The 19,468-nt window shown below is 43.4% G+C and overlaps 1 protein-coding gene across 5 annotated transcripts in view; it reads right to left on the reverse strand.

The window, feature by feature from the left end:
* Window positions 1-518: 518 nt before the first annotated feature.
* slc8a3 (solute carrier family 8 member 3) overlaps window positions 519-19,468 on the reverse strand; it is a 96,138-nt gene continuing 77,188 nt past the window's right edge. For 2 of the 5 annotated variants that reach the window (XM_069160478.1, XM_069160482.1), the window contains exons 4-8: window positions 12,431-12,448; window positions 10,677-10,801; window positions 10,251-10,350; window positions 8,418-8,690; window positions 519-6,918 (exon numbers count right to left, since the gene is read on the reverse strand). In XM_069160478.1, the coding sequence (XP_069016579.1) occupies window positions 6,542-6,918; window positions 8,418-8,690; window positions 10,251-10,350; window positions 10,677-10,801; window positions 12,431-12,448 (893 nt within the window). In that variant the 3' untranslated portion in view covers window positions 519-6,541. The remainder of the gene's footprint in view (window positions 6,919-8,417; window positions 8,691-10,250; window positions 10,351-10,676; window positions 10,802-12,430; window positions 12,449-19,468) is intronic. The other 3 variants (XM_069160481.1, XM_069160483.1, XM_069160479.1) reach the window with 2 other exon arrangements.

The raw sequence follows: 19,468 nt of genomic DNA on the forward strand, positions 1-19,468 counted from the left end.
ATAAACAAACAATAACAAAATACTCAACTCAAGGTTAGATTACATGCTTAATTCCCTGAAATAACAACAGAATTCATAGCAAGGAGTAAAAAAACAGTCAAGATAACTAAAAACAAACAAACAAACAATCCTCACTGTTTCAGTAATGCGACGGGATAATAAAGTGTTTCTGTGTGAGTGAAATTCAGTTAAAGATTCAGATTATTAAAAAAATGAAATAAACTGACCCTAAATTAGAATATACTGTGACTTCATAAACTGCACAGTGTTCCACATGTTTAGTTGTCGCCCCCCCCCCCTGCGCGCGCGCGCGCGCGCGCACACACACACACACTTGGATCAGTCTGTGTTGAGCAAATGATCTCTGTGCTTGTTAAGTGTTCGTTTGCCACAGAGATGATCAGTAAGATATTTGGGAAGATCAGGATTCCACCATGAAAAAGGAAAAAAAAGGAAAAAGTATCATAATAACAGTAAAATAAAATAAACTTAGATTGTTAAAATGATGAAACAAAAAGTCAGATTTTAGCATTTTATGCCACAAATATTTGTTAGAAGTAGCTGTGAAGTACAACAGTAGTCAAAATGATGAGATAATTTGAGCATACAAAGTCCAAACTGAATGTTTGGCATAATAAGTAAGAATGATGAAATATAAAGTCAAATATAAAAAGAAAACAGTGTTAATATATCAAAATTTCCACTTAAATTATGATAATCAGACAAAAGTTAAGAGTTTACATTTTGGCACTGAGTTAAAATCATGAAATAAGACCCTTTTTGAAATCATGTCGAACATGTGGATGTTTTTCTGGCAGAAATGGGCATCCACGCAGCTTCTTTGATTTTTGCTTTTTCAGACAAAGATGTTTTTTTTTTAAAGGGCTATTTTTCATGAACGTGAAGAGAAAGAAAGTGTATTTACCAAAGACAGAAAAAGAGCCCGTGATCATTGGTCAGTCTGAAAACACCCGAATGAAATACAAAAATGAACACAAGCATCCGTCTGAAGCTGCTTTCTCTGTAGCGCCGTCGGCTCACTGCTTCAAAATGTTCTATATCTGGAATATTCTAAAATATTTTGCAAAATATAAACAGAGCATTTCCTCTGATATGAAAAAAAACAGAAACAAACAGCAGACCAGTTTGGGTCCAACTGAACTAACCGTCTAGAAATACATCCGGTTGGAGAAGATACACGTTTCACTGCAACATATTCAAACACATAATATGAACATTTTAATCTTCTGTCTTAATTTCTAGGCTTTTGTTTTGTTTGTGAAAAGCAAAGATGTGAAGTCATCTTTGTGTCAGGATGTGCTGAAATGACTCAAAGCCATTTAAGTCAGTGAGTCCTGTTTGCATGAACCAGAGAGCAGTTTTTAATCCACATTTAGAAAAGAAAACTAGTTGATTTAAAAAAACACCGTCAGTTTCAGAAATTTGCTTCTTTTATTTTGACATCTCATTGCAGGCCAGGAAACAAAGCCATCCATTAAATGTGCCCCTTTTCTGTTCCACAAAAACAAAGTCAAAAGAATAGTGTTGACCTCATCAATGAAACATCATCACTTCCTGCACGGTGATACGTTTCTTCCATCCCACACGACATAAACACACTGGTGCCTTTAGAAGTGATGCGTATGAGAAATAATTTTTAACACAATTAAGACATGAATTTTTAAGACAGAATCAATTTGGAGTCGTGCCCTTGTGAAGACCAACAACAGCACCACTGCCTGTGCACACACAGGATGCACAGCCTGGTTTCAGAACAGCAACATGCACAGCACAGTGTGTGTGTGTGTGTGACACACACACACACACACACTGGTTTGAGCTCAACACATCCCAGCAGATAAAACAGCCAATAAAATAATATAAAGATGAAGAACACTGGCAGCTCCTTCAACTTGAAATATTTCCTTCTACATGTTTTAACAAAAGGTGACAAAACATGGAAGATCACACCTCCACTGGCTCAGATGAAGCGGACTGCAGATGACCTGACCATGAGATATGAGTGGTGTTAACATGCCTTGCCCCCCCAGGACACCGACACCGTGTCTATGTAAACATACACTGAAGATTATGTACATCATGTGGCTTCTGTGTTGGATCTGAACGGGACCGTCCTCCTTTTGTGCAGCAGTGAACCCGTCGCTCTGCTCGCACTGTGTGTGTGTGTGTGTGTGTGTGTGTGTGTGTGTGTGTGTGTGTGTGTGTGTGTGAGGGAGGTGAGCAGGTGTGGTCCGGGGCCGGGGGAGGAGCATCCGAGTCAGCCATGAGATGTATTTACAACACTGCTCACCACAGAGGAAGAACTCTGAGGAAGAGGAGGAGGAGGAAGAGGAGGAAGAGGAGAAGGAAGACGAGGAGGAGAAGGAGGAGTGCTAAGCAGTAGAAGGGACGACCACAGGGACACCCCCCTTGTGGAAATACAGTGTCACTGCCATATCCTGTCACCTACTTTAAAAAAATAAATAAATAAATAAAATAAAATTTACTGTCTCTTTTATTTTCAAACAGATGTTGCCTCCCACCTCTTTGGTAATCTCTTGGGTGATTTTTAAATTAACCAATAATTGTCTGATTATATTCTCATATACACTTTATGCAAATTTACGTTTTTGTATATTTCTTTCCCCTCATTTTAAAAACAAAGCACCAGTCGTGTATTAAACAGCATTCAGTGTCAATATCTGGCTACTTTCAACTTGGACCTGGAGCTCACACCGACACCGGCAGCTCTCCCTAAGAGTGTCAGTCCAAACAGAGCACAGTGGGAAAATTACACCAAACCTACAAAAAACAATATTTCTGAGGATCAACCACCACATTTTTCTGTAATGTCGGTAAAGTTGCATTTAAAGCTGCATTAATCAATATCTTTTATTCATTATATGTCATCAATTTTAAGCGCTTTTTTGACGTTCATTTTTCTGCTGTTTGGTTTTGATGAGTGCTGACGAAGTGGACCTACGGCTGGGAATTTAACACGATAACGTTGAACCACGGTTTCTTACCTGAACCATGTGACTTATTGTTGTTTGTTTCAAACCACTAAATATGTTGTACGGCTGAAATTCTGATGGATCCGAGGGACTTTTGCAAGGTTTTTCTCAAAAGCTAGGTTTGTTTTGTGAAGGACACCACACGCCGAACGCTAGAAGCTGACCCGCCCAGTCCTGGACTCCACAGACGGTGTCCTCTGGTATCAGGTCTGCAGGACCCTTTAAAGTCCTGGATGTAAAGATGGGATCAGACTTTTTTGTTTCTCTAGTCCAGGGGTGTCAAACATACGGCCCCCAGGGGGTCCAGCTCGGCCCGCCGGATGACTTTTCTAAGTGTGAAAATTACAGAAAGACATAAATTGCATTTCTATAAGAATATGGAGGTTCATGAGTACAAACGTTTTGTAATTTTTTTTTATTCGATCCAGTAATTGCTTCAAAAACAGCGTAAATGCGATGTCTGCTAAGGAGGCAGAAGCGCTCATTGCCACAGGCAGCAGCGCTCGCTGCTCGCTTTGTGACACGTTTGACGTCAAATGCGTCACAAAGCAAGGGAATCTGCAGGGGAGAGCCCAGGCAGATAAACAGTGGGTTATGTCTGAGTTTTTGGTCTTTATGTTTCTAGTTTATTGTAGAAAGACCTTAAAACAGTGTTTATCATCCAAAAACCTTCACCAATGATTTAGACATAGAGAAATATTGTCGTTATGTATGCGTTATTATGCTATGATTTTACTGGTCTGGCCCACTTGAGATCAAAGTGGGCAGTATGTAGCCCCTTAACTAAAATGAGTTTGACACCCCTGCTCTAGTCCGTCCTGTAGATGCTCTATCTGACCGCAAGTGAGTCGGCACCTTGAACCCTTTGTCGTGTTTCTGAACAGTCAGCAGGGAGTACAGCTGCCTTCGAGGGTCTCCAACAGTGTTTAGGTGGGTGACGAGTCAAAGTAACATCCACGTGAACACCAGAGGTTTCGCAGCGGAACATCGACCACAGCATCACACTGCCTCTTCCAGCTCAGTTTCTACCCAGAATGCATCCCATCTCTTGTCTGATAAACGATGCACCCAGCCGACCACGCAATGAAAAAGAAAAAGGTGATTGATCAGACCAGACCTCCTTCTTCTTCCGCGGTTCTGACGACCACGTAGTGGTAGTCGGTGCTGCCGTTGGTATACGGGGGTCTGAACTGGTCTGCAGCTCGGCAGCAGAGACTCTATGTTCTGACATCCTTTCTACCAGGCAGCATAAAGCTCGAATCTGGGATCACAACAACTTCTCTCTGACCCTGTCGCCATTCACCTCTTTTAGTAGGTGCTAACCTCTGCAGCAACACACCGGGAGACCGGTCATTATATTACGAACCTCTGCACACTAGGAACACACCGGGAGACCGGTCATTTCGGAGATGCTCTGACCCAGTCGTCACACGGTGGCCTGCTCAGATCTTTACGCCTGCCCATTTTTCCTACTAACGAGATATCAAGAAGAACTGACTGTTATCTTGTTGCCCCCTACTCACCCCGACGGGTGCCACAGTAACGAGACGATCAATGTTGCTCGCCTCACCTGTCAGTGGCTTTAATGTTGTGGTTGATTGGTGGTCGCTAAGAGCTACTGTCATTTAATTATTATTATTTTTTTTTTAATGATGAGAGCAACTACAACAATCTACCAGAGGTCAGACCGTGACGTCGGGGTGACTTGAAGTTTGGGTGGGGCAGGAGGCGGGGCTTTTATACCTCATCAACTGACTAAGGCTGAGATGATGAGACAGCTGGACACGGCAGCTCCCATTTCACTGCGTTAGAGTGGGAGGAAGCTGTGGCACGTTGTCCATCTTTATGTTCAGTCTGTGCTTCCAACATGATCACGTATGAAAACAATAATAAGAATATTGTATATTTAACATTCCTAATTTTAGGCCAGTGAACTTGTAGGATAAACGTCAGCTGTGACTTGCAGGGCTTGTGTCGCCCGACTGACATGAAAACATGTCCGTAATAAGAGCAGGACCAAAAAGGGCTGAGCGATGCAGACATCTAGAAAGTGAAGATGGAAAGTGGTTACGTTTATGTTGAAATGGAGGAGACCCAGTTGTGATGTTGCAAAGCTAACAGCTTCAACAGTGAAACCAACAAACCATGATTCATTTGTGAGGGAATAAAAATGACAGAAACCCTCAGATAGAGTACGCTGAAGACGCAGAGGAGCAGCAGCATCAGGAGTGGGAATATGTCAGAAAATCAATTAATGCAGCTTTAAATAAAAAATAAAAAACATGTCAATGCTCTGTTTGGGGGAGAAACTCTGGAGTTTTTCAGAGCTGCTTGGTGTGGCCGCTGCAGCGAACGCCTCTCCCTCCGCAGGCACTCTGTTCAGTCCATAGTGACACCTTAGGATTGGCCTTTTGCACATGTACAAGTAGAAGTCTCCAGAAGTAGAACTATACAACAAAGTGCATGGAAGAAACAGTAGAAAAATACCTCTGAATTTATCTCTGCAGCAACACGTTTCGTTTTTTCGTTGTTGTTTTTTCCAGATTTCCGATCGAAAAGGTGAAAACTCGAGTGAGACCAAGATATCGGTAAATAAATAAAATACAATGTGATACTTTTACCTATGCAAAGATACATAACTCTTAGAAATGTGAAGACATCGTTCTGGTATATAATTTGACCCTCCCTTTCCCCTCCCACTTAGCAACAGCTATCCTCTCGTCAGAGCCGAGGGTGACCACATTTAAACAAATATTCAAAATATACAGAAAATATGTAAATATATTATATATAGATACGTTTATACGGAAGTAATGTTCAGGGCAGTTTCACCATGTGTCTACCTCTTCCTCCGGTAGGAACTGTCTCTGTCGCTCCTCATCTTTGTCTTCATGCGATTTCTGAGAACTCTGCAGTGCGTCCTAGGAAACTATGCAAATAAAAATAAATACTATCCATCCCACTGTCCCTCAACAACATTTTTGCATTTTCTAAATAATCTTTTATTATTCCATAGATCAGAAAATAGTTCTTTGATTCCTCTTTGTGTGTGTGTGTTTTTGTTTTTTTTTGTGTTTCTTTTATTTTGTGTGTTTTTATCCTCAAAATACTTTTTAAAAAAAAGTCATTCTCGTCAGATGTTGAGAAAAATATAGACCTCTGATGAACTCAACCCTCTCCGGATATAAGACTGCAGTCTCTTCCAGTGGAATGCAGGACCGCCCTCTTGGCATCTTCTGGACTCAGTGGTGACCCAAACCCAACTGTAAGCACACTCGCCTGGGCTCAGGGCTGCTCTGGTATCAGTTGGGGGGGAAGGTGGCCGGTCAGGACTCACACCTCCAAGCACCTTACGGAGGGGGTTGTGTTGTGGGGTGAGGGGTGGGCAGGAGAGTGGGGGGAGCTTTGCCTCTCCTGTCCTTTCATACCAAACAAGACTGACCCAAATTCCACAATGAGAATTCACTCTTTGACCTCTGAGGTTGTACTTTGAAGCCCGGTCTGTTTGTTCGTGGAGTCCGCCCCAGCTAGAAGCCCTCTATATGACAGTAGGCCTCCAGACTGGAGAACAGGATGTAAAGCAACCACAGGCCAAAAAAGAAGGCTGATGTGGCCAGTCTGTGTCCCCGGGGCCCACCCAGTTCTCCTCCAATGTGGGCCCGGCGCCGGTAAAGCAGCACCGAGATGGCCAGGAAGGCGAAGATGGTGAATAGGGTGACGGAGAAGGCCAGCGAGCCGGCTTCCACCACAAATGGCTCCCCTTTCATGTGCCAGTAGATGGCCGCCACAGACCAGGCCATGCCGATTCCCAGGAAGACGTTGACGGCGTTGCTGCCGGTCACGTTCCCGATGGAGGCATCTGCGTAGGTGTCCTGGACCGCCGCTACTTTACTGGCAAACATGTCTGTGGACAGAAAAGCCTTCTGTTACTCCCATTTCAACGAAGGGACAAAACAGTCTCAACAAAGTAGTGATTACGATTCTGGTTGAATATATTTGATTAAGAAAATCTGGTTCTGAGGGACTCTTTGTGCAAAATGGTAAGCATTGATGAACTTTTTTCACTTTATTTGTCATCTGTGCATTGAGAGGTCAGACAATGTGAAGGTAGCTGCAACCAACCTGTTGGTTTGTGAGTCAGTCACCATCTTGTTTTTTTTTAAGCCAGAAGTGACCAGTGTTGGTCCAACTGGTGTACGTACCATCTAACATACACAAACATGCAGTGCACTGTGAGTACACGGACGGTGTACAAATCACATACTTTGTCTTTTTCCTCCCAGTAATACTGCAGCTGCCCTCACAAAGTATGTACTGTTGCATGATATATACAATAAAGGTACTTGGTCATAAGAATGAACTTTGACCCTTGGTCGTATCTAATTTGTAGGGTGACATTTGAAGCAAAAAAAGGATGTGATTTGGAACAAGTGCAACGCTGAACATTACAGCGTCTTCTTAATGTCTCTTCTTCCTTTTGCGAATTGTGACCAGGTGGAACATCAGCACGTCGATGTGACCAATCTGCAGCTGCAGAGGATTGTGGGTCAGAACAGCCAGAGGCTATAACCTGTGTCCAGAGGCATCGGGATATCATGGTACTTTTGTCAGACCGCATTTCACATACTGTGTACTGGGACATAGTGAATAGTAGTAGTATGGATACTGCAACACACGGACAGGGAGGGAACCACCGATCCGGTCTGAGGAAGCTGCAGAACATCGAACAAAAGAGTTTATTTATCACTAAGGATCATCATCCCGCTGCTGGACACAACAACCGGTGTGTTCATTGTGTGTTAAACAGAGGGCATTCTGGGTAAATAATTAAAGCTGCAGATATGTTGGCAGGTGATGTGTTCAAATGTTACAGTTGTTTTCTGCAAGTGCAGAAAAGGCAGCGTTTAATACAACACGACTCTACACAACTAAGTGTACTTCCATGTACCTCCAAGTGTACTATATGTGAGTGTACTTCATGATCAGTATGCTGGTCGGTTTTATATAAATGAAGACTTCATTTCTCACAATTCCAAAAGGTTGCCCTATGTCTTCCAGTTTCCCGCAGAAGGTGCAGAAAATCATTCAGGTTTTCCTTCCTTTATATTTACAATTTTTTTTTTTTTTTTTAAACACATGCAGTTATTTCTTTATTTATGCCACAGATGGGACCTTTAATAACAGAAGATGCTGATAGTCTGAGGTTTGGGTGACATCTTGTTCCTGATGGGTGAAAATGGCCGTTTGGAGAAAACAAGAATATCAGCCATCCTGATGACAAAGCATTGTTTACAGTTTAAACTTAGGAATTAAAATAAAAATATGAAAGGACAAACTTTGAGGGGACCAATAACTGCATAACAAACACTAATGTATCAGAAATTGAGCCGTTCTTGGATTCACCTGGGATTGATGTGCCAAGCGCCACAAACACCACAGCAGTGACGGAGTCCTTGAGGCCGATGGTGCAGCCGAAGTGGGACGCCAGGTCGCCGATGACGGCCGTGAGCAGGCCGATGATGACGATGGAGATGATGAAGCAGGCCCAGCCATTCAGGTAGTCCGTGGGAGGAACACAGGCGAACAGCACCTTCCAGAAGACAGTGAGGAAGTGCATGACGTAGTCGAAACAGGACGGCAGCCGTTCTTCCCCCGTGTCCTCCTCGTCCTCATCTTCTGGGCAGAAGTAAAGCCGGGGGGGGGGGCAGAACATTTGGACCGAGATAAAGAGAGAGGGATGAAAGAGGGGAAGGGAACATTAGCAGAGGAAACGGGGAGCAACAAAGAGCAGAGAGGAGGAGGAGGAGAAGAGTACGAGAAGGAAGGAAGGATGAAGCAAAAAGTTGAGAGAGAGAGTTGGCAAACAGCGGTGAGATAAAGGATTCATAAAGAAGATAAAGGGTAAGGAAGACAACAACATCGTCGACTTAGTTCCCAGCGTGAGACGTGTCACTTCAACCTCGGGTTCCTTTAAATGTGCTGGGAATGCAAATCAATGCCTAAAGCCATAACATTCAAAAGAGCTGCGTGTTTTGTCATTTAAAAGATTCAGATAAATAAAGAAGATATTCTACCTCATTTAATAATGCAGTCCACAGTCTTATTGTTATGTGTGTGGAAATAACTTTCAGTTTTAGGTTAGTGAAGCTCAATTCACAAAACTTTCACTTTGTGTCCCAAATCCAATCTACAAACTGAGTCTGAGCAGGTTTTATATTTTCTTACAGACAGCATGAATACTGGACGATTATATACTGGCGCTGTTGATGTCACACAATGCACAACACAATGGAACCGTTTAATTAATGTCCAATAATGCATGCAATGAATCATTTCCTGTTGGTATAAAATGATGTGTAAGTATTTTTTGGTCAGGGAAACCGTCAGCAGTCCCGGGTTCAAATCCTGGGCGAGCCCCCAAATATGTTGAGATAAAACTTCATTCAGCATCCCAGAAACAAATTTGTTGGGCAGGAAAACTGCATTAACATCGCTGTGCTTATCCAAAAAGCATATTACGATTATAATATTATCATAACATACATAATGAGAAAACTTAAGCTTTTTGCTAAGTTTACTGTCAGATAGACCATCTGTAACAGCAGGAAACTATTGCAGTTAGTGTGAAGTGTGAATTCAGGACACTGGATTTCAGCTGCGACCGGTCTGAGATTTGGTCTCCACAGCAGCTGTATGTTCTGTCGAAATGAGCTCGGTGTGAGCTCCTCTGTATAAAACTGTCCGGACGTGGTCAGCGTGCTCAGGTGGAGGAGTCCTCCGTGTCCCAGCAGCTCACAGGAAACCCAGCGGACAGGCAGGGACACTCATGATTCAAAGTGTCAGGCCATGTGAGCTGCATGCATTTTTCAGGCACGGGTGGATCATGAAAAAATAAAGAGCATCGCTGGATTAAATATTTTAGCAGTGAAGTGACGTCACGATGCTCTGCAGGCTGCAGGCCTGGTTCTGCTGCCGCTCAATGTGATCAATGAGCTTTCTGTTATGTACATGAGATTATTGAAGAGCTCCAAGAGCTTTGCTTTGTGGGAGAAATTTATTAATATGAGATTTAAAAAAGGGATGACTATTTTTATACAAATATTTGAGTTCTTGCTGCACCCTGAGTGTCATGCATGACCACATAAACCATTTCATATTGAAATAAAGATTAAAAAGATGAATCCTCATCGTAGCAGCGCAGTATGAAGCCCCCGGAGTCCAAGTAGAGAACATTACCTGCACTGACTGTAATGGCCTCCATGAACTGGTCTCTCCACGAGTTCGTTCCCACCACCAGAGCCAGGTTGGTCTTCTTGATCAGCTTGTCCACTGTGCTCTGCAGAAGAATCACATGCATTGGTCAATAATCTGCATGCTCCCTAAAGAGAAATACATCAGCTCCACCACATGATGGCAGTACCATCCAGGTCCAGCCTCGTTGGAAGTGTGATGAAACCAACCACTGGAAACAAACATGGTGGGTCTACGTTTGGGTCGAGGAGGTTAGATTCAATCTCCAAAAATATCTCTGTGGGTTGGCAAACCTCTGTCCTTTTATGCAGTGGTACCATGTGTGTGTGCTGTGTGTTTGGCCCAAAAGCAAAACACCTTTTTTACTGTAATGATCAGGCACGCTTGTGTTTGAGGAGTGACCTTTCCCACCTTAAACTCGTACGATTCCTCGATAATGACTTCCAGCTTGGAGTGCTCCCCCAGCACCGGCTTTCCCATCTCGGCGATCCGCTTGGCCTCCTCCTCATCTGATGACATCTTCCTGTCTGGAACGTCTGAGCAGACGGAGCAGAATAGATAGAAATCAAAGACGGCCATCAAGATGAGTGGATGCTCAGTGATTGTCCCGTCGCGTTGGAATTCAGAGCACACACACAAAACAGGAGCAGGTTGCTGTTAGGAACAGTTATTGATTATTCTGCAGCTTGTTTAATATGCAGTCACATGTCAGATCACTGAAGAGTGGAGACGCTCTCTTTGTGTCAGTTGTCTTTGTTCTGCGAAGGTCAGACAGGCGTGCAGTCTTTATTGATCAAAACACAAACTCAGCAAAGGCAAATATTGGCTGTGAATGTTTTTCTTTCTGGTTTCCCAGTAAGTGTAACTTCTCTGACTTTCACCGTCCAACTGGTTTTACACATCAATCTGTTCTCCCAGCAAAATAAACGGCAACTAAAAACTGTTTCGTTTCACTTCAAGCTGATTGCTTTATGGAAGAGAAGTTATTTAGTTTTGTTCTGCTCTCTCCAATGAGTAACAAGTGATTAGCATCACTTTCAGTCAACTGCAAATAATGAGAAAGGAACAAACCCCACTCAAGGTTCACTTATTAGCTTTCAACCATATTACATGAGCTTTGCGTGGCAGTCAGATGCATATGATGCATATAAAACCTGTTAAAGCTAAAACTTGCTGCTCTGACTGCTTATCGAGTATTTTGAAGGCCACCTGCTGACTGTCAATTTTTTTTCACAAATCTGAAATTATTCGTGGTGCCTGTGGAAGCCCCGATCCATCCGTCTATCTGCCTATCACATGTGTTCTGTGTGACTCCGCTGTGTAAAGAAGTCACGAAACTTCCTAGAGCTGCTGAGTGCACCGCGCAGCTACAAAGGGGACCATAACATCCATCGTGCGCTGTCGAACCCTAGCAAGGAGGAGCGGCTGCATCCAAAGGCCTCTCGTCGTGTGACACCCCCACTGAGCCACCAGGTGCAGAGACCTTGTCCTCTTTTATACGGGCCTGCTTCTCTGCTGACAACACGCTTCCCATTAAATATTAACATCGCCATTAAAGATCACAGCCGAGTCCCCTCGATTGGAAGGCGTGTAACACAGGCATGCATAATATAGCAGAGTATGAGTGCCTGCACGCACGCACGCACGCACGCACGCACACACACACACACACACACACACACACACACTCTTTTAAGCTAAATCAATTACAGACTGTGTACCCTCCAGTCCTGACAGGATTTTTTTTGCTCGTGTTTAAAATTTGATTTTGCAGCCACTCTGCTCGGCGCTGCTACATGACACCAGTTCCTTGACACGGAAGGGAAATATAATATTAACACAACCACACAAAGATAATTAAATTGTAATTTCAGAACTGCAGGTTTTTATATTGACAGTTATCAAGTGTTTGTACTTGCTCCTGACTGGTCTATTTATGGAAATATGATTAATTAATCCACTGATTAACACTGCAAAAGATCATGTCTGGTTTGTAACTGTGACAGCAGAGGAGGATAACAAGCGCCCCCTGCAGTGTATTTATAGAGAAAACCTCTCAAAGAGAAAGAAACTTTGAATGTACATCACTCAGGGCTGATGTTTAATAGCACACCACACTGGTGATGTTAGTGGAGATGCTTGTAGAGTAGGACGGGATGACTTACCATCAGCTAACAACAGGGCTGTGGAGGAGAGGAGAGAGGGAAAGGGAGGAGGAGGAGGAAGGCATTGGAAAAACAGGAAATGCAATGAGAAATGGAACCGCATGAAAGAGAAATCAGCTGCATGTTGAACCACTGGCCGAGATCGAGCACGAGGTTGATTAAAATAGATATGTTAATATGTTAAAATGTCTGACAGAAATCAACAAAATGCGGCTTGATTAGTTTCTCACTAATAATCACACATAAACACTAAGAAGGAGGTGTTGCACCAATACCTCCGACATCCCATGGTGCTAAATCAGAAAACATATCGGAACATAAAAACAAACAATCCACTGGGTCTGTATTTAAACAAAATAAGGATACACTGAGATAATTACAAAATAAATTAAACAATAAACAAATAATGAATCTCCTGAAACAGATTAATCTAATGTGCCGATTTATTATCATTACAGAGCACATCATTTCCAAATTCATTCAGAAATAATTCAAAACATGGAAGAGATTTAGAAAATGTAGACGATACAGTATGTATGTAGTACTACATTTGACATAGAGATATTTATATTTATATATAATAGTGTGCAGTGGCTCAAAAAGCTGTAGATTGAAGACTGATCCAGAACAAAAAACTTAATAAACAAACAATACATTTCTCCTGGATTTACCACATTAATACTGGGTCTCCTGCTCTATGTAAAATCATAACACCGTTGATGGAATGGCTACAAAGTTTGATTAACGTCTCTTTAATTTCCATGTTTCTACCTGTGCTTGCTCCCAGCCACCCGAGGAGGAAACATCTTGTGTAGAGTTTCCCCGCGAGCTTTATTTTCTCCTGTACTTTTTTCTCATCTCAGAGATCAGAGCCTGCAGACACTGCATTTGATGTCAAGCTATATAAATCACAATTTCATCAAATCATGAGGTTATTATTAAAAGATGCACTTTTAATTGTTGGGAATAGATTTCTATTCACTTGCTAAATGACAAGATCCACATAACAAAGTGTAAACCATCACTAAATAAAACAAGATGTTTTACAGATGATTACATGACAGAGAGAGAGAAGAAAGAGTCACAGTGACAGCTCCTCCTCTTTGACATCTACATCGTTTTCTCCTTAAAACAACAACAATATTTTCACCCTCCTGAAGGGATCGGAAGATCCAAAGGACAAAACGAAGCTGTTTACATCCTCCGTGGATGGACGAGTTCCTTACAAAACCTCCTTCATCCAGACGTGATACGAATGAACCTGTTTGTGTTCGGAGTTGGCATATCAACTCCCCAAATCAAATACAGTCCACAGTTCATCATCATTAGGAGCTAAGTGCATTAATTGCTGTGGGCGACTTGCTTCATTATCATTAGCGCTATGTTGTATATTTTATACACGTTAGATTATTATTACTAAAACCAAACAGAGAGAAGCTGAAACAATTGATTAAAGATGTTTTTGTGATGAGACCAAAGTGGTTTTGAACATTGTGATGCTCACCTGTTTTAATAGACATATATAGATCCGTGAACTAACACACACACACACACACACACACACACACACACACACACACACACACACACACACACACACACACACACACACACACTCTGTTGGCCTGCAAGAGAAACGAGATGACAAAGACGGATGCTTCTGCTGCTGTTATTATCTCTCGGTATGCAGCCTATTTGAGGCGTCTATCATCTTGTTCTGCTGTATCCATGTTTCTGATAGCGCGGGATCAGACGAGAGTCAAAACGCTGAGTACACGTCATCCTTCATCTTCTGAGGCAGTGCTGCCCAACTGAACCAACTGATCGTTGAACTGAATGCAGGAGGATTTCACTGGCGCATCGGGGCTCATTGATGTGTGTGTGTGTGTGTGTGTGTGTGTGTGTGTGTGTGTGTGTGTGTGTGTGTGTGTGTGTGTGCATATATATGTAGATATATGTGTAACATTAATAAATCTTTAATACGTTCATTTTGAGATATTACAGTGAATACTCTAAACAAATACAATGGTTGTTGATCCCTTCTGACATTTTAAACTGTTATCAAGTTTTATACGTGCTGCTATCCTCGGACGAAGCCAAGCTAGCCGCTCCTCTCTTATTTCCAGTCTTTATGCTAAGCTGTGCAAACTGCCTGCTGCTTGTAGTTTCATATTTATGGAACAGACAGGAGAAGGGGTATTAATTTCACATCTTTCCCAGATTGTTAAACTTCCTTTAAGAAGGTCGCGGAAAATAAAACGTATTAGGAGCAATCAGTCAGTGTTGGGTTCCACAGTGAGGATGTGGGGACGCCTCCAGACAGCCGGCCTCAGGATCCACCAGAGACGTTGCTAATCGGCCAGATGCTACATTTCATACGGGACAGTTTCTCATATTAACAAGAGTCTAGTTTCTGTTGCTGTTTCTGTTGCTGCGTCTCTCTCTGTGGCCTTTTTACGTCTTCTCTCTGCACCTGTCACTCATTACTTTACTTCTCTACTTATCTCTTTTCCTTCTTCCGCAGCATAATGGGAGTTCGGGACTGAAAATGTTGTGGCTTTCATAACAACGTATAACAACTTACACTTAGCTCTGCCAACTTTGTACCAGTATGTGAACTGTCCCACCCGGAACAATAAAACCCTGGACCTACTGTATGCTAATGCCATGGATGCATACAGTGCTACTGCCCTTCCCCCCCTTGGTAGGTCGGATCACAACCTGGTCCTGCTGACACCAAAGTATGTTCCTCTGGTGCAGAGGCAGCCTGTAACCACCAGGACTGTGAGGAGGTGGACACAGGAGGCTAAAGATGCCCTGCAGGACTGCTTTGAGTCCACGGTGCTGTGTGGACCACATGGGGAGGACATCAACAGCATGACGGATTGTATCACAGAATACATTAAATTCTGTGAACACACCACCGTACCATCCTGGACTGTACACTGCTTCCCCAACAACAAGCCGTGGATCACCAGAGACCTGAAAGTTCTTCTTAATAAGAAGAAAGCAGCTTTCAGGTCTGGGGACAGGGAGGAGCTCAGGAGAGTTCAGCACGACCTGAAGGAGAAGCTGAGAGAGTGCAAGGACTCCTACAGGAGGAAGCTGGAGGCCAAACTCCAGCAGAACAACATGAGGGAGGTGTGGACCGGTATGAAGGAGATTACTGGGTTCAAGGGGAGAGAGAGACAACCAGGGGGCTCCCTGGAGAGGGCCAATGAGCTAAACTGTTTCTTTAACAGGTTTAGTTCACCGCCCTCATCTGTCTCCTCCACACACCACACCTCCCAAACACCTCCGCTGCCTTCCCCCCTCCCCCCTCCGTCCCCCCTGGTGAGCTGCATGGACACAGAGCCCTCAACATCAAAGGGCTCTTCCACCACTGACGCCATGACCCCCCCCCCCTCTCTGTGACAACTGGCCAGGTTAGGAGACAGCTGGAGAGACTCCACCAGCACAAGGCTGCAGGACCTGACGGCATCGGCCCCAGGGTCCTGAAGACCTGCGCCATCCAGCTGGCTGAGGTCCTGCAACACCTCTTTAACCTGAGCCTAAAGCAGGAGGAAGTCCCGGTACTGTGGAAGATGTCGTGCCTGGTTCCAGTTCCTAAGAAGACGACTCCATCTGGCCTCAACGACTACCGACTGGTTGCCCTCACATCTCATGTGATGAAGGTGCTGGAGAGGCTGGTCTTGGCCCACCTCAGGCCGCGGGTGAAATCTTCACTTGACCCTCTGCAGTTTGCATACCAGCCTCATGTGTGAGTGGACAACGCCATTATCTACCTGCTGCAACGAGCTCAGTCTCACCTGGATGGAACCGGTGGCTCTGTGAGAATCATTTTCTTTGATTTCTCCAGTGCATTTAACACCATCCAACCACTGCTGCTGAGTGAGAAGCTGCAGGTGGTGGGGGTGGACACGTCTCCTGGATCACTGACTACCTGACAGGCAGACCACAGTTTGTCCGTCTGGGCAGTGTGCTGTCTGATACAGTGGTCAGTGGTATTGGAGCTCCTCAGGGAACTGTTCTGTCTCCCTTCCTGTTCACCTTATACACCACTGACTTCCAGTACAACTCAGAGTTCTGACATCTGCATAAATTCTCTGATGACTCTGCGGTGGTTGGGTGTATAAGGGATGGACGGGAGGAGGGGTACAGGGCAGTAGTGGAGGACTTTGGGGTGTGGGCGGGTAGAAATCACTTGCTCCTGAACGTGGCCAAGAGCAGAGAGATGGTGGTCGACTTCAGAAGGAGGACAACCGCTGAGAGTTCTGGGAGAGGAGGTGGTCATGGTGGAGGAGTACAAGTACCTCGGTGTCTCCATCGACAACAGACTGAACTGGAAGACCAACATCAACGCTGTCTGCAAGAAGGGGATGAGTTGACTCTTTTTCTTGAGGAAACTTCGATCCTTCAATGTGTGCAGCAAGATGTTGGAGATGTTCTACCAGTCTGTTGTGGCCAGTGCACTGTACTTCGCCGTAGTCTGCTGGGGGAGCAGCATTGGAGCCAGCAACACCAACAGACTTAACGAACTGGTTAAGAAGGCCGGGTCCATCATTGGCTGCAAACTGGACAGTCTGGAAAAGGTGGTGGAGAGGAGGACGCTGAGGAAACTATTATCCATATTGGACAATCCAGATCACCCTCTCCACCACCTGCTGCAGGGACAGCGGAGCACTTTCTCCAAAAGACTCCTCCAGCTCCGCTGTCACAAGGACAGATACAGGAAATCATTCCTGCCCACTGCAATCAGTCTGTACAATAACTCACCTCTGGCCAAATCAATTACACAAAAATGACACCCTTGCACTGCTGTTTTGTATGTTGTTTTGTTTTACTTCATTGCACTGTTGTTTAGGTTTAGGTTTAGGTTAGTTTTGTTTAGTTTAGTTTATTTAATATTATTTTATCTTATTTTATTGTATAGAATGCTCATTTTTTAAAATTATATTCAATATTTTGTATCCTGTACATGCTGCTGTAACATAAAAATTTCCCTCTGAGGGATTAATAAAGTATATATCTATCTATCTATCTATCTATCTATCTTATTTGGGTTAAATGCTAATTTTCTGCAGAGTCACACAGAGTGCTACGATCACATTATATGTTGTATTATATGCTTAACGATTTAAGTTCTCAAAGGGAACAAATGCAGGCAAAATTACAACATGCAACTTTCTATAAATTTAAATCATAAATTGAACTGAATGGAGTTTTAAACTGAATGTTTTCAACTTATTTTTAGGTAGCTTTGCCAAAAAATTTACTTGGAATTTATTTTTTAAAATAAATAGTGAAGCCCAAGATATAAAATAAATGTCTGAATAAAACAAGATTCAGCAAGTTTTCAGAATTTTCTGCGTAACAGTGGAAATGGATATGAGTTTTGTGGGTTTGAGTTTTGTGTGATTCACACCATTCTGGGTGTCATCATCCACTGACTACAGATTTAACAGAAGTAGGTTTTAAAAGCCACACTACATGTTTTATTGTGAAGGAAAACAGTTTGTCAGAACTCAAGAATCCCCTTTGGTCAAAAACATTGAGTATAAACTTCCTGTGAGTTGTACCTACAGCTGGTGGTCAACTCTACAAATGAGCTCTAAACTCTGAAGTGTGTTCATTTAAACTGCAGGTGAGGGGAGTTGCATTCATTTCCTCACTTTAAGTGGCTTTCTGCCCGAATGTTGACAGAGCAACTCTTACATTTTAGTACAACATGGGTTTAACATGGCGTAACAAAAGGGAGAGTAAACATCACAACAGCACCACCTCTAGTCGTAGTTTCCTCCCTACACCTCCTTCCTCCCTCTTTCTGCTCTGTCTCTCTCCCTGATTGGTCCAGTCCAGATGTCACGCTGAGCGGTGCCAATCAAACCCACACGAGCTCGACTAGTTTACAGTCTGTTTGTTCTGCAGCCATAAACAGGACAGCCTCTCTGCTGCATCAGCAGCAGCCAATCACAGAGCAGAACACCGGCCCCGATGATGTCATCAGGGCAAACACACACTCACAGACACACACAGACTCACACACAGTCACTGTATTCTCATGCTGACTAACGCACATCAGAGACTGTTCCATGTGATCATGTTATACAATAAATTATAATAATAATGATTAAATGTCATATTTATGAGACTCATGTTGTTTTAAACCAAATTATTGCTGTCACACTTAATGACGTAAAACCAGGGGAAACTCTCTGAATGAAATAGATGCTTTGTCTGCCCTTCATCACAAAGGGTGCATTTTTTTTTTGATCAGCCAATCACATCTTTTAAAAAGGATGGGTCACCAAGCAATGGGGTGTACCACACCTCCTCACTGAGATCAGTGTTTCAGAGTTGCTCTGAGAAGTTTCCTCCATCACTCCGAGCTCTCCGAGAGGATTTGCAGAACGTTTGTGAACCTGAGGTGTAAAAGCATCCTGAGAAGTTTTCCATCTTGCACACACAACTTCTCCATTGCGTTGCTTATTCTAATCTACATCTCGTGAGGATATTTCGATGCCTTAGAGGAACATGTGCACACAAACGCAGACACTCGACTAGGCTGCTCTCTGTGGAGACCATGCTGAGTTCATCGAGGATGGAAGCGTCTCTGGGCTGCTCTCACTCATGTAACCCTGAGAGCTGATTAACGTTCCTGCTTGGCCTTTGCAAGGCTCACAGACGGAGCCTGAAGGATCCTACTGAAGCCCTCAATATCCACTTATCCCAAGAACATTAATATCGGCAACATTAACATCCATTTTCCACCGAGGACTGCAGAGGAACCAACTTTTTCTGTTAATACTTTCATGTTTTACCCACGGGGTGTGAGACAGCTTGCATATGAATATTTCATCATGTGTATTTAAAGAATTTTGTTCCTAAATGAGACATCCTTCAGAAAGGCTGCTTCCACAAAATTAAAACAAATGATTCAGCAATGATTGTTTGTTGACACAAAAAGAGGCGTTTTGTGTTTAATGTAGAGCGATGACCTGTGATAGCGGGTGGCAGGGGCCCCTTGCTGGGCCTCAC

Source organism: Embiotoca jacksoni, unplaced genomic scaffold (assembly GCF_022577435.1).
Source record: "Embiotoca jacksoni isolate LCO1_2020_lvr unplaced genomic scaffold, fEmbJac1.0.p SCAF_27, whole genome shotgun sequence".
Classification (NCBI taxonomy): domain Eukaryota; kingdom Metazoa; phylum Chordata; class Actinopteri; family Embiotocidae; genus Embiotoca; species Embiotoca jacksoni.